We start from the raw sequence: 14561 nt of genomic DNA, 5'->3' as shown, positions 1-14561 counted from the left end.
CAGTCAGGCCACATACAAAAGCAACCAGTGAAATGCATAAATAAGTGGAACAAATCAATGTTTCTCTCTCTTTCTCCCTCTTCCCCTCTTTTTCCCTCTTCCTTTCTCTCTAAAAAACAATAAATAAATTTAAAAAGTCTATATCTTAGATTTTCCTCATGAGTTTTCCAGGCAAAGCCTTAATTTTTAAAAGTCTTCAATTTCCCCAAGTTTCTTTCAAAATGATTTATTACCTTCAGCTAAAAAGATAATGAAGCTATTTTAATGAGGGCAACGTAAAACCCAAGGAAATAGGGGTCCCATAAGAAATAACTAAATATATGCCAGAAAAAGGAAGTCTTATTACCCTTTTCATGATATTTTAAAATGTTATATACGACTTTAGATATGGACAAGTGAGCTGAACTCTTTGAGCAGAAAGTAATTTTTAGTTGGCCCTCCCACGGAGTATTGCTGTAAAAAATAGTATTTAACAATTAAGAATACATTTTTAAAAATGGAAATGGAAATGTCCTCTTCCTACTTTCTGAAGAGAAAGAAAATGATAACTGAGAGGGCAGATTACAGAGATGGAGAGATTATCTATAGCGGGCATGAGACTGTGGTTTGTACATTATAGAAACTGAAATAAAAGACTAGTGTATCCCTGTATCCACAGTTGGAAATAACAGAACACACTTAATCTAGTTTACATAGCAAAGCAATTTATTAAAGGGTGTTAGGTAGTTTTTAGAACTTCTGGGAGGTCCAGAGAGTCCATGGTTGAGGCTACCCAACTAGGGAAGATGCTCCCCCATGGCCAGGAGACTGCTTCACTAAAGACCTGCTGCTGCTCTGCTAGGCCCATGCACCTTTGTTTGCATCACAACCCTGAGTGCGAGGTACTAAAAGCTATGCAACTTTTATCCCCTAAAGCTGAAGCCTGCACTGCCACCCTTGCCATAAAATGGATTCTTGCCTTCTCACATAGTGCTCTTACGAATGAAATCTCAAGTGGGTAACTTTGATCGGCTGAGAGTATACCACAAGAGACTGGGGAAATTGAGTATTTAGCTTCTAATGTGGGAGATAGATGCATACTGTGGGATATTCTCAAAATACCAGAATGGTGTGGCTGGGGAGCCACTAAGCAGAACCGTTCTACATTGGAAGTATGGTTCAAGTGCAGAAGATAGAAAGTCAACAGACCTTGACAGACTAAATGTTACAAGTGAGAGAGGGGTGCACAGTGAGTGACTCCCAGATTTCAGGTTGCATAATGTGGTGGATGGTGGCTCCATTGCTGAGATGGGGTGGGCTTGAGGGAAGAGCATGTTTAGAAAAAAAAAAAAAAAAATAGGCAATTAGGATCAAGAGTTAAGTTTGGAGGGATTCTGGGAAGATGACAGTGGAAGTGATAGTTATTGAATCTCCTTATATCAGCCTATAAAAAGAAAGAAACAACAACAGGAAAACACCATCCAAAACCTCATAGGTGGCAAAGTATTCCCACACACTAACAAATATGAGTGGATGAAGAGTAACCACTGACAGCTATGATACCTTATTATCCCAACATCTTTGCAGGACAGAGGAAAGCAAGGGGCGTTAGGTGGACCTGAGAACTCTAAAGGAGCCAAGAAGAACTCACAGGAAACTATTTCAGCTGGAACAGAGTTTTATACCTTCTAATAATGAATGAGTACAAAGGGTTTGCAGTAGAGTCTGAAGGGGCCAGATATCTGGGCCCCATGAATTCCCACACTAACGAGTCAAAACTTCCTTCTAGGACAAAGCTTCACAATGATGAAAAGCACCTGCAAGGAGCATCCAGTTCAGCAGGACAGGAACAACAGTCAAAGGGAATAGCATGTCCAGGTAAAAATAGAGGACAAATCTCCAGAAAATAAGCTGCCTACTTTTTGAACCCTGCACAAGTATAACTAAACAGAGAACCCCAGAGCTGTAAAGTTAGAACTATTTTGAGCCACAAATAATTCTAAAAGTTAAGCAAATTAATTTCAAATATAAATGAACAAAGAATCAGATCTTAATGTTAATATAAAAAACAGATTAAGAAGCATAATAACATCCCTACAGATAAGGAATGAACACCAGAGAAACATTACCACAACATAGATTAAAATTATAAGCTAAAAATTTTAAAAACATAAAAATTATATAAGGTATGTAAGAGAATATTAATCAGCACTAGGAAAACTCAGAAATTAGGTGATATATTATCAGGCAAAAATTATAAAAAAAAGAAAAACATTTCAGAAATGAGGCAACTAAAAAATAAATGAATGAAGGAGATAATAGATAAGGCCTCAAGGAGAATAAAAGCTAAGAAATAAAAAGAATTAAAAATAAAAAACAGCTCAGCTGGCATGGCTCAGCAGCTGAGCATCGACCTATGATCCAGGAAATGGCAGTTCGATTCCTGGTCAGGGAACATGCCCTGGTTGCAGGCTTGATCCCCAGCAGGGGGCATGCAGGAGGCAGCCGATCAATGACTCTCTCCCATCATTGATGTTTCTATTTCTCTCACCCTCTCCCTTCCTTTCTCTGAAATCAATAAAAATATATTTTCTTAAAAAAACAAAAAAAAACCCCACAAAGACCCAAAATATTTTGTTTTTAAAAAATGAAATTATATTCTTCAAAAATGTTTATGTCATTCTCAACAAAATACTAGCAAATTGAATTCAGCAGCATATTAAAAACATTGTATACCAGGTGGGATTTATTCCTGGAGTGCAAGGATGATTCAACATATGAAAATCAATCTATGTAATACTCCACATTAACAGAATGAAGGAAGAAAACTATGTGATCTTGAAGATGTAGGAGAGAAAAAGCATAACCAAAAAAAGAGAAATTCTCATGGAACTTAGAGGAGATGAAACCCAAAACACATGAAAATTTTGTTGTTTGATAGAGAGTTATTCCCACTGCTAGAGGAAGCAAAAGGAAAATGCAGACTTGGATATATTTGTAGATTTGGTGGTGGGGACTGAAGGGACTTCCTACCAGATGGGTTGATTACAGTCTTTCCATATAGTTTGAGACAAGCCCATCATCCTCAACAATGTGGAGTTCATCAGGCTATACCATTTATTAACCATGGGGTTGAGGGTAGTGGTTTCTAATTTTTGGGGGGCATTAAGAAATATATTTTTGTTGTGATCCACTATATACACACACATAAATAGGTGAAATAAAATTTCATGGCACAGTGCTGATTCTGTTGGGTACGTACTGTTTTCTCTTTTATGCCCACCTTACAAACTAGACTGGCAAGGGTCTAAGTGAAGCAGAGCACAAGGATTGGGGGAAGGAAAATAAAAGGAACAATAACCTATGTCAGGGTAAATATGACTCCCAGGCAGGGACTGTCCTTGCTACCACAGAAATTCCCATAAATTAGAGAGATTTAATCAGAAACTGGCTAAAAAGACTATTTCTGATGTACTCTTATACTAAAATATTATACTTTTAATAACTAGCTTTCTTAATATTCTTTTTTCAGTTTATTAGGAATTTATAGCATTGACCTAATAGTATATAAACACGTATGTACACTTTAAAGAATAGAAACATCATAAAATCAATACCCATACCTTAGAAGCCACCCCGCATAAGCCTTCTTACCCTTGAGAGGTAATCATTACCTTGATTTTAGTGTTAATCATTTTCTTGTTTTCCTCTATTGTTTCACCACCTACGTATGTATCCTTAAACAATATAGGTTAGTTTGGCCTGTTTTTGTAGCTTAGATAAATGAAACACAACACAGCCTGTATATTTTCACAAAATATTATGTTCATGTTGATCTTTTTCATTTTCATTGCTATATACAATTCCATGTATGAATATACCACAATTTTTATATCCATTCTACTATTGGTGAACATGTGGCTTGCTTTCATTTGGGAATCCCAGTCTATGTCTCCTTAAACACATATGCAGAGGTTTCTCAAGGAAATATATTTAAGAATAGAATTGCTCTATCAAAGTGTATGAACAGTTACAGCTTCACCAGGTAAGTCCAAACTTTTTCAATTTAAACTCTCACCACCAGTGGGTGCTTCCCATTGTTCTGTATGGTGTTACTTGGTATTAGTTTTCTTGGTATTGTTGCCAATCTGATGGATGCATATTGATATTTCATTGGAGTTTTAATTGGTGTGTCCATTTTTCATATGTTTATTAGCCATTTGGATTTCAGATTTATTTTGTTTCATTAAAAAAAGGCTGATCAGGACTCACTAAATTGATTTACTGACTCATGGCTGAAAAACAACTGATCTAAGGCATATTCTTCTACCTTTCTGAACCTGTTTCCTTATCTGAAAAAATAGAAATAACAATCTCATAAGGTTGTTATCTAAGGTCAGAGAAGACATATGTAAAGGATATACATGGTACTGAGCACACAGTTTGTGTTCAGCAAATGGTAACTATTATTAATGCTGTTTTTAATAAAGAAATTAATAAAGCATGAGTCTGGGCATAGCCAATAGCTACGCTGCTCCCAGGTCTAAACTGTTTTCAACATAACTGCAAGTATTAACTCTATGGTTCTCACAACGGCAGCACCACTTCCCTGTTGTGCATTACCAGCTACACTACACATACTTGTGTGGCTCTTTAAAAACAGTAAAAATGTTATGCTTGGGTCATATTTGAAATGCTGCCTTCCTATAATATAATCTAGATATTTAATAGATAATGTGAAACTTTGATAACATTCTAAATATTATAAATTTAAAAATATTCCTTCTAAACAGCCACACACATTTTTTCCCCAAGCCAAAACAGATATTCTCATGTCTGAAATGCTATTTCTAATTTCTAATTTATTCTTACGGGCTAATTTGCAAAATGAAATTGTCTTGGATGGCTGGTTTGCAGTAAACATGGTGTACCAAATTGGTTTCTAAATTTAGAGAAAGGTTGAATCTTCTTTTATAATAATCAAGAAACAATAGAAGTATTAATGACAATGAAACGTCCATGATTAAAAAGTTAAGTTCTAAAAATAACAACCAGAAATGATTGTTAGCAGGTAGCAGCAATATATATTATAATTCTTGCAAATGGTTATTTTGATCACTTTTCATAGGATAAGGCAATTTGCAAATTGCAATTTACTAAATGTTAATATATGTACCAAATGTGTCATAATTAAGTTCCATAGTATTGGAGAATTTAGTACTATTAAAGAAACGAAGATATTGGAAATAGTGCATAAAATTCTAAGAATCATTATAAAATATAAGGCTGTTTTAATAGATGGTACAATTTCTATGTATGACATTATAGAAAATTTTAGAAAGCAGTAATTATTGTTATCCATATAAATGCATTTAGAGAAACATCTTGTTTACATTTACTAGGATTTGAAGATGAACTCTAGGTTTTAAATACAGTAGACTCCATGTCCTTTCTTGGAGGTTTTTGAGGACTGATTTTTGGCAACATCTCTTTGGCATAAAAGGTTTTATGAAGTCCAGCTTCTCGAAGTGCTAACTCAAAACGAAGTCTAGGGTCAGAAATGATCTGTAGAAATAAAATACAATGTAAATAAATAGCAACTCATTGAACTAAAGTAAATTTTATAATTTAGTTCCATATTTCCCCAGGTTGCATATTTTGTTTTTTGCTAGCTAGATGACTAGATGACAATAAATTTTGTGTATGCAGTGATTTATATCCTGGTTATTTTTACTGAAAACATCCAAACCTTTTTGATGTTGTCACTTTCCAGTGTATCACTGGTTTCCAACGTAAGATCTATAGACTACTGCATAGTAGAATAGTCAAAATACAACATATTAGAATTATTAAAAGATGAGATGAAAGAAGCTCACTTTCAGTACTCTCATTGATTCATTATGTATTGATAGCTGGAATATACAAATATAGATAATCATTGATTAAAATAAAATAAGTCTAAACCACAACCCCCTGCATCTGCCTTTAAACAGACATTTTATTTCTCCATCATTTGGCAATATGTAAATAAAGTTTAAGCACATGGCCACTACCTGGAAAACAAAAATCAATAGAACTTTTCTTCCCAGGCCGGATCTCTATTTCAAAAAGAACTAGAAAATGCTTCCATCAATCTGATTCTAAGTGGGACTAGACACACGAATAGTTCGATTTCTGTTTTCACTTATAGCTGATTGGACTCTCTTCCTCCTTCTATGAATAGTAAATGTCAACAGTGCTGTTTGCAATGATAAGAAGGTAGCTACACGTGGATTTCAGCTAATGAAGCATTTTACATAGATTTGAAGTCCTCCTATAGGATTGGATAATAAGCTGTTGAAAGCAGCCCCGCCTTCAAGGAGCTCTTTGATAGGGGTAATAAGATTGTACACAGATAACTACAGTTTGTGGCAACATGTGACAGATACCCCGAGAGTGGCACATCTCTTGGGGCCTGCCGGTGAGACTAGAGTGGCCTCAGGTAAGGAGGAGCACCTGAGCTAAAGTCCAACTTTTCTTTCTCTAAAGCAGAGTGGGGAGGAAGAGAGACTGAGCAAGAAAGGAAGGCACATACAAACTTAGAGGTCAAATAGGTCACTTTGGAATCAGGGTGGTGTGGGTAAAGCACCATTGGGGAACACTGGAAAAGGACACGTCTAAGACTGGGACTTGAGTTTTAAAGGCTTGCAGGCCAAGAAGTCTGGGAGCTACTGAGGTTGTGCTTGTTTCTGTTTTTAGTGTGGAAGTAATAGAATCATTGTCATTGCATAAAAAGCTGGATCTGATTGTAAGTTCAGGATGAATTAAGGTGGCAAGGAAAGAAGAGATGGAGGCAGGGAGAGTGGCTGGGGGTCTGCTACAATGGTCTAGACGTGAAGTAATGAATATGCCTAAACTTGGCTGGTAGCAAAGACGAGATAACTGTCAGAAACACTGAAGGGAAGAGAATTAATAGAACTTGGCAACTGGTCAGATCCAGGGACCTGGGGCAATGATGCACATAAGTCAAGAATAATACAGAGATTTATGTCTGACAACCAACATATTTGATCCTTAGAACCTCGGTTTCCCCTCTTCTGCTCCAATTCAGTCTCCCCGGTCACCCTCATTTACTCCCAGTGATTCCTTCTCCACCTGTGACTCGTTCACCCCGAATTATCTCCAGCATCCAGCAACCCCTCAGCTCCGGGGCTGAGGTTTAAACTGTTTCCATTATTCTAGTTTTTGAATAAACAAAGTGAAACAGAGATCTCCCTCGCATGCTCACTTCCCTCTTCCCAGGTCCCCTCCCAGAGGCAGCCAAGCGCTTCTTGTAAATGCTCTCTAGACATTTCCATCCTGAATGTGACGTGACCAAAAATTCTCTCTCCCCAAGTCTGTTTCTCCTCCTATATTCTTATACAGTTAATGGCAGCAACACTTAATGATTATGATTTACTGAATTACTACTAGGTGCCAGGCAATATTCCAGACAATTGCCATTTATTATCTTAATCTTCAACAAGAACCTTGCAAATTATTGTTTTACAGATGAAGAAAACAGGACAGAAAGATGTTAAATAGCCAGTAAATATTGCCTAGTTTAGAATTACGCTTGAGTTCGTCATCCCTCCCTCCTCCCTCCCTTCTCAGCCAGAGCCATTCTTGCCTCTCCCCCCCTTCTGTGAGGGCTGCCCCATCTCGACAGGATCTGACACCACACCCACCTCCAGCCCCCAGCCCCAGCCTCACCAAGTTTCCAAAATTCAGGACACATTGCTAAAACATAAATTTGGCTAGGTAATTCACCTGCTTCAAAGTCTCACCTCTGCTCCCAGGATAGGGTGAAATGTCTTAGCAAGCAAGACCACTGCAGCACTTTGCACGGCCTGACCCTCACCTATGTCCCAGCACCCTCCCTTGACCAGTACCTTACACTGCAGACACACCAGGGAGGGCCTCTTTCCACCCTCTTGTGCCTGGTGAAAACCTTATTTCTTCAGCCCCGGTACCTGAGAGCTCTCCGGCCTCCGACTTCAATTCTTTGCCAGGCCCAACTGCCCTCCCCACTGTGGCTTCTGGAGACACCCTGGCATCTTTATCATTTATCCCTTGATCTATGCCCATTTCCTCCCACTAATCTGTTTTTGTTTTTAGCTTAAATCATCTGGAATGAATTTTGTTTCCGCTGTCAAAAATTTTCAACTAAGATGTAGCTTAGGTTTCCTCTTTGACACTTTCTCTGGTTTCCGCCGTCAGGGCTAACCTTTTATTCCCTTCCCCTGGTGGCTGGGCCCTTAGACCTCCATTACGGGGGGACCTCACCCTAGGAGCATTATTCCCATACTTGTTACTGTCCCTCCCAACCCAGCTACGCTGCTCACCGCTTCCACTCAGGACGAATCTATCTTGTTCAGGATGGCACCTCGTACAGTGCCAGATATAGTATATATCCCATCAATATTTGTCCAATTAATGAATTGTTCATCTTTTAATCCCTAGCAAAGTATGCAGCACATACTGGAGGCACACTTGATTTATTTGTCAGTGGGTGAATGGATGAAGTTTCCTACTTTTTAAATAATTAAATAAGCATTTAGCATCTCTCCTCAGAGTTGTAAAATTAACTACTTTTTTCCCTAATTTCAGGGATACACATTCATTCACCTGTCCTCCCTCCCTCCCTTCCTAGAAATGGTTACATTGCCCCTTCATACTTTTTTCACAGAAAATGTTTTATCATTAGCTCTGATGCATTATCTTTGGTTCATTTTAATTTCGGAAAGCTTCCCTCTGCTTTGTTTAATCAGCATCATCAGTTTTTTCTTCAAAAGGATTTATGCTATGAATTGAAACAAATTCTGAATATGATAGAGCAATACAATAAAATACAATATTAACACAACTTTAAAGAAAAAAATCGTAAAATTATTTTTAAGTTTAAAAAATAATTTCCAACCCAGCCTGCGCGGATCAGCAATTAAGCATCAACCTATGAGTCAGGAGATCACGGTTCGATTCCCAGTCAGGGGCACATGCCTGGACTGTGGGCTCGATCCCCAGCAGGGGGCGTGCAGGAGGCAGCGGATTAATGACTCTCTCTCATTGATGTTTCTCTCTCTCTCCCTCTCCCTTCCTCTCTCTGAAATCAATAAAAATATTTTTAAAAAATTAATTTACAACAACAGATTTGTAACATTTCTACATAAACTGCTTTTTATATGCTCATCTATCAACTATCTTATAATATTAAGAGTTGTGCAGTAATTATGTGCTATCATTTAGAAGTAAAAATTATGCCGATATGTGTAGTATTCAAATGTAAATAATGAAAATGCTTTGTAACCCAACACACACACTTCTACAATTCTTATCATCTCATGACTTTGGCATCAATCATGCTAATTCCCATAATTACCTGCTGTTCACTGTATGTATTCAATGTGAAGAGTGGCTTTTGAAGAATAAATTCTTCCTCAGTTCCAATACCCATTCTGGCTTTCCATGCCATCGTATCTGACATCATTCTAACAGGATCAAACTGAGCAACAATAGCGACCTAAGAGAAGAGAAAGCATAGCAACTTGGAAGAAGATACAGGCTAAGTACTTCTGGGTAATATTACTAATGTTAATATCCATTAAAGTTAAGAAATTTTATTAAAGATAAACCTAAGAGGGAAAAGTAGAAAGAATATTAAACCAGGCCAGTCCTAGAGATCCACAAAGGAGTTAGTAATTTAAAAACAAAATATAATATTAAAAGGCTGAGATATATAATTGTTTACTGATGATTGAAATTAGAGTTATGATTAAAGTTAGATAAAAATTTGACTTTCTGATAAAAGTCATAGGAAATCTTATATAGAAAGCCTACATATTCAAACACCTTAAAAATAACCAAAAGTTAAAAAAACAATAATTTTTAACCACTAGTGATCTATGGCCATGGTTATAACCTCATGAAATTTTCTAGAAAGTTTGATCCGATTAAGCTGAATTTAGAGTATATTATTCATGGGTAAAGTTGAGTGTGTTGGCATTACAGGGTAAGATGGGTGAATTTCCATTGTACCAGGCAACTAGATTTCCAGGGACTATTATAAACAGTTCCCACTTCTGCTGGACAACTTCAGGGTCACTTTAACCCAAATGCCCTTGTTCTTTATGATAACTGACGTGATTCAAACCTGCGTCCTAATGAAATGAAGCCACTGATTTTGTAAATTATATGCACCATTAGTAACACCTGCCTGTTAACTCCTAAAGTGAAGAATTAGCATTTAAAAAGTGGCATTTTTAATGCAGTTAGGAACTGTAATGACGTAAATAGGGATTGAGCATACTTTAATTATTATAGGTTTCCTAGTCAAAATCTTATATTACTGAACACTGATTAAAGCTAATAGGCACAGATATTTCCTCTTTCCAAGTTTTCACAGATGGAGAGAATTCTAATCCTATGGACTCCACAGTTATCAAAGTTGTATTTTGAACAAAAATGTGTTTAGTGATAGTGACATGAAGTTCTGTCCTCAGAAATCCATGGTGTATGCTTATTTGCTAATGATTGAATAATTTAAATTTGTTGAATCTAGCATGACCAGGACTTATATTTCTATGCTTTGAATTTCTCAAGTCTATTCTCTCAAAGAAGATGATATGCATTTATACTCCCTCTGTACCACCTCGTCTAATTAGACTTCCTTGTTTTGAATTCAGTCTGACCTTTACTAGCTGCGTGACTCCGGGGAACCTCTGTGTCACCTCCGTTTTCTCTTCTATAAAATAGGAATCTTAATAACAGCATAGGGTTTTGTAGAGATTAAATGAGGTAAAACCTAAGAGTGTTTAGAAGAGGACATTATTCGTAGTAAACATTTAAAAAATGTGAACGGCCCTGGCTGGTGTGGCTCAGGTGCTTGAGTACCATCCCCTGCACCAAAAGGTCACTGGTTCCATTTCCCGTCAAGGCACACGACTGGGTTGTGCGCTTGACCCCCAGTGGGGGCATGCAGGAGGCAGCCGATCGATGTTTCTCCCTCTCTCTCCCTCTCCTTTCCTCTCTCTCTCAAAACATATTTTTTTAAAATGTGAACAGACATTACTGTAAACCTATCAGGCAGGTACTAAAATTATTCCTGTTTTACAGAGGGGAAAATAAAGCATAGGGAGGTTAAGTAAAAGATCTAAGTGTTTTCTGCTAGTAAGTAGCAAACCAGGTTGTACCAGGTTTGAAGGACACCAGAGGGTTTGAAGGACACCAGAGGCCAAGTTCTTATCCAAGATTATATGTTGCCTCCTCTGGCACTGATCAGAAACCAAACAGTCATTCCCTATCAGCTGGGAATGGTGCCAATGAAGACTTTCTAGCTTTTGCGTTGAGCTAATTACTCCCAGGCTAAAAACTGAAAAATTACCAAATAAAACTATTTTATCACATTTCCCAAGTTCTTAAATTTCTAATCTTGCCATCTACTGTCTACTTTCAAAACTTTTACTGGGCAAAGCAATGGGAGGCTTTTATTTCTCCACATAAATTGTATTTTTTAAAAGTGATTTTTAACCTGTTTGTTTATTATGGGATATTTCCAAACAGAGGTTCCTACCCCAAAGAGGATTATCTCAGTCAAGCTCCACCGGATTTTTTGAGGAGAGTAAAATCTTTGGGTTAGATGCAGAGTTTGACTGCTGTAAATGGATACTATTCAGCTATTAAACTAGAGGTAATGTGGATGCATTTAAATCTTGGGAGAGCTTTTTAAAAGGTGCTGATAGAGTTCTTTTAATATACTAAGAAACTGGAAATGGTTCAACATAAACCTAATTGCTCCCAGGAATGAAGATCAGTGTCTCAATTTGGACAAGTTACATTTTATACAGCAGAACTCCTAAACTAAGCCCTAGGAATAATGTTATTAAGAGCACTTAGAAACATTTTTTTTTAAACCACCCATGAACGTTTCAAATTAAAAACACCTGTTTCCTAAGGGCTTCGAGCCGCCTCTCTCTCTCTTCTTCTTCATGTGCTTCTTGAAGAGCCACTTCTTTTTTCTCCATCAAACGCTTTTCCAATAATTGTTGTCTATAGTTAACCCTTTAAAAGCAATGCACAGGGAAGTTGGAAAAAATCACCATAATCTTGGAGATTATATGGATAAAAGCATAGTGGCAGAAGGCATCTCAGATTTTGTTTTGACTTGCTTTCGGTTGATATCTCATATCCAAACAATAAAGGGGATTTGTATAAAATGCAGTTTATAATAATTCTAATAATAAACAGAGGAACTGCAGGTCATGGAATGGGAAAACATGGGGTAAAATCCAATTTATCTCTTTATTCATTGAAATCATTGTATTAGCCCTCAAATTGTCTGTTGGCCGCTACACCTGCAGCTCATCTGAGTTTTCTGATGAGTTTCAAAAATTTGAGATTTTAAAAGGCTATATTACTGATTAAATATACATACTTTTGGAAAGAATAGTAAGTAAAATACTAAAATAACATGCCCAAATTATCTCCATTACTGGAACGTAAACCAAACTATCAATATTGGCACTCATTTTGTCAAGAATGTTCTGTGTGTGTGTGTGTGTGTGTGTGTGTGAAGCAACTTTAAAAATTGCACTTTGACTGTAGATGGCAGCAAAAACATGACTTTGCCTTAGCATTATGCTTCCATCTTCCTTAAAATCAGCAGATATTATAACGGAGTACATTTATACCCTGTTTAAATGCCCCCAAGCTCATTCGATCTTCCTCTGTTGTCTTTTTTAGGCATCATCTCTTACCATCTTCTCACCCAAGCTACTCTTCTACTGAATTATAGAGATGAGATTTATCTTTTCCAAAAAAGAAGTCACCTGGGTTCTCCAAGGAGCATGAGGTCATTGCTTCTCTCTTCCATCACTGATGATTTCACTTTATTTGTGACATAAGTCACAAATGTGCTTTGCCCTTAGTGTGTACACCCGCATTTTCCATGGATGTGCCCTCACTAGACCCTTTTTATTCTGAATCCTGATATTTACTAAGGTGTTCCCTGTTCAATAAGCTTGTGCTAAGTCCTTTACATGATTCATCTCATTTAGACTTCATAGCAGCTCTAGGTTGGGGTACCATAATTAATCCCATTTTAAAGATAAAGAAATGGAAGCATAGACAGGTAATGTAACCTGTCCAAGTTCTCACACCCAGTAAGTGGCAGAGCCAGAGATCAGACCCAGGCGGAGTGGGCCCAGGTCCCGTGCCTGCCCCCTCCCACCCCCGTGCTATTAACAACATATGCTTCTTTCTTCTTCCCCCTTGATGGCTCCACTCACCTCACTGACTTAGGAACCCTTACGCCATGTCAAACCCTATGCTAGATCGTGTGAACACGCAGAGAAAAAGACTGCCCTTAAGAAGTTTGTAGTTTAACATAGAGGTAAAAAGGCAACCCTAAGGCCTGAACAAGGTAAACGGTGCCTTCAGACAGGCATAAATAAGGCCGCTGAGAATGTGGGGAAAGGGGAGGTGACTACTTGCTGGGTTGTGGAGAAGACTGCTGGAGTTAGCAAGTGTTTTATGGGGAGGCAGCGTGAGCTGGGGCTGGAGGGTTAGGAGCTGGAGGGAGAGGCAAGAGGCGTGACGGCTGAGGGGAGGCCGGCCTTCCAGGCGGAGAGCCAAGGGTGAGTCAAAGGAGGCATCAGGCTCCAGCAAGTGCAGGGCTGGCATCTGAGTGGGTGACTTCTGCAGTGCTGTCCCTGGGGACCTGGCTTGCCCCACCTGGTCACAGGCTGAGAAGGGAAGAATTCGGGGCGGCTAGAACAGAGTGAGCCGTGGCCACTGAAGGGTGAAGAGAAGCCCGGGAAGGCGGCGTGGGCAGCTGAGCCAGGTCTTTCCCCAGGAAGATTTGCTTCTGGGGAGGAAAGCTCTTAAAACCAGCTTGCTCCTGAGGCGGACACTGAGGCAGAAGCACAGAGAGAAGGAAGGAGGGAAGCACGCAGAAAATCCTTGTGTAGTAAAAACCCAGGATGGGACTTAAAAGAAAATCCTGGGCCGCTTTGGTGGCTGCGGCTCTTCTCCCCATCATCACCCGTAGCAGGAGTTGGTACAGCCAGACACACAGACTAAAGGGCCCACAGACCAGATTGCTCCCTTTCTCTGATGCCTCCACGCCAGGGGAAGCTGTATTTCTCACTCTCCACTTTCACTGAGGCATGACACAACCTCCCTAGTGAGGTTCTACTCGATTTAAGCCCTGAGTACAAGCTAAGTGAAGCACTGTGAAGTTTTCGATTAAAAAATACCCTGGGATTTCACAATTACCATATGCTAATTCTCAGAACCTCAGGAAAGTTTCTCTTCCTTTGGGATGTATATGTTGCTTTGTCAGCAACAAAGTTTTGTTTGCTTTTGGAACTGGTTTAGTGAGGAAGAAATTGCAGATGAGAGTAAGGCATTTTGAACCTGTGTCGTAAGAATGGCTGGTCCATGGTTTACTTGGAGTCTCACTCATTCATTCAACTAATATATATTGAGTGTCAGCTCTGCATCAATCGCTGTGTGAGGCACAGGAGATACAATTTCAACACCAAAGCCATGCTCCGGTCCTCCCAGAA

The 14561-nt window shown here is 38.5% G+C and overlaps 1 protein-coding gene across 2 annotated transcripts in view; it reads right to left on the bottom strand.

Moving 5' to 3' along the window:
* Nucleotides 1-3508: 3508 nt before the first annotated feature.
* Nucleotides 3509-14561, bottom strand: part of CCDC148 (coiled-coil domain containing 148) — a 194854-nt gene continuing 183801 nt past the window's right edge. The window contains exons 13-15 of one of the 2 annotated variants that reach the window (XM_081142586.1): nt 11937-12054; nt 9377-9517; nt 3509-5544 (exon numbers count right to left, since the gene is read on the bottom strand). In XM_081142586.1, the coding sequence (XP_080998712.1) occupies nt 5398-5544; nt 9377-9517; nt 11937-12054 (406 nt within the window). In that variant the 3' untranslated portion in view covers nt 3509-5397. The remainder of the gene's footprint in view (nt 5545-9376; nt 9518-11936; nt 12055-14561) is intronic. The other variant, XM_081142587.1, reaches the window with a different exon arrangement.

The sequence above is a fragment of the Miniopterus schreibersii genome (genome assembly GCF_964146895.1).
Source record: "Miniopterus schreibersii genome assembly, chromosome: 7".
NCBI lineage: Eukaryota > Metazoa > Chordata > Mammalia > Chiroptera > Miniopteridae > Miniopterus > Miniopterus schreibersii.
This window is presented reverse-complemented; position numbering and strand designations above follow the sequence as displayed.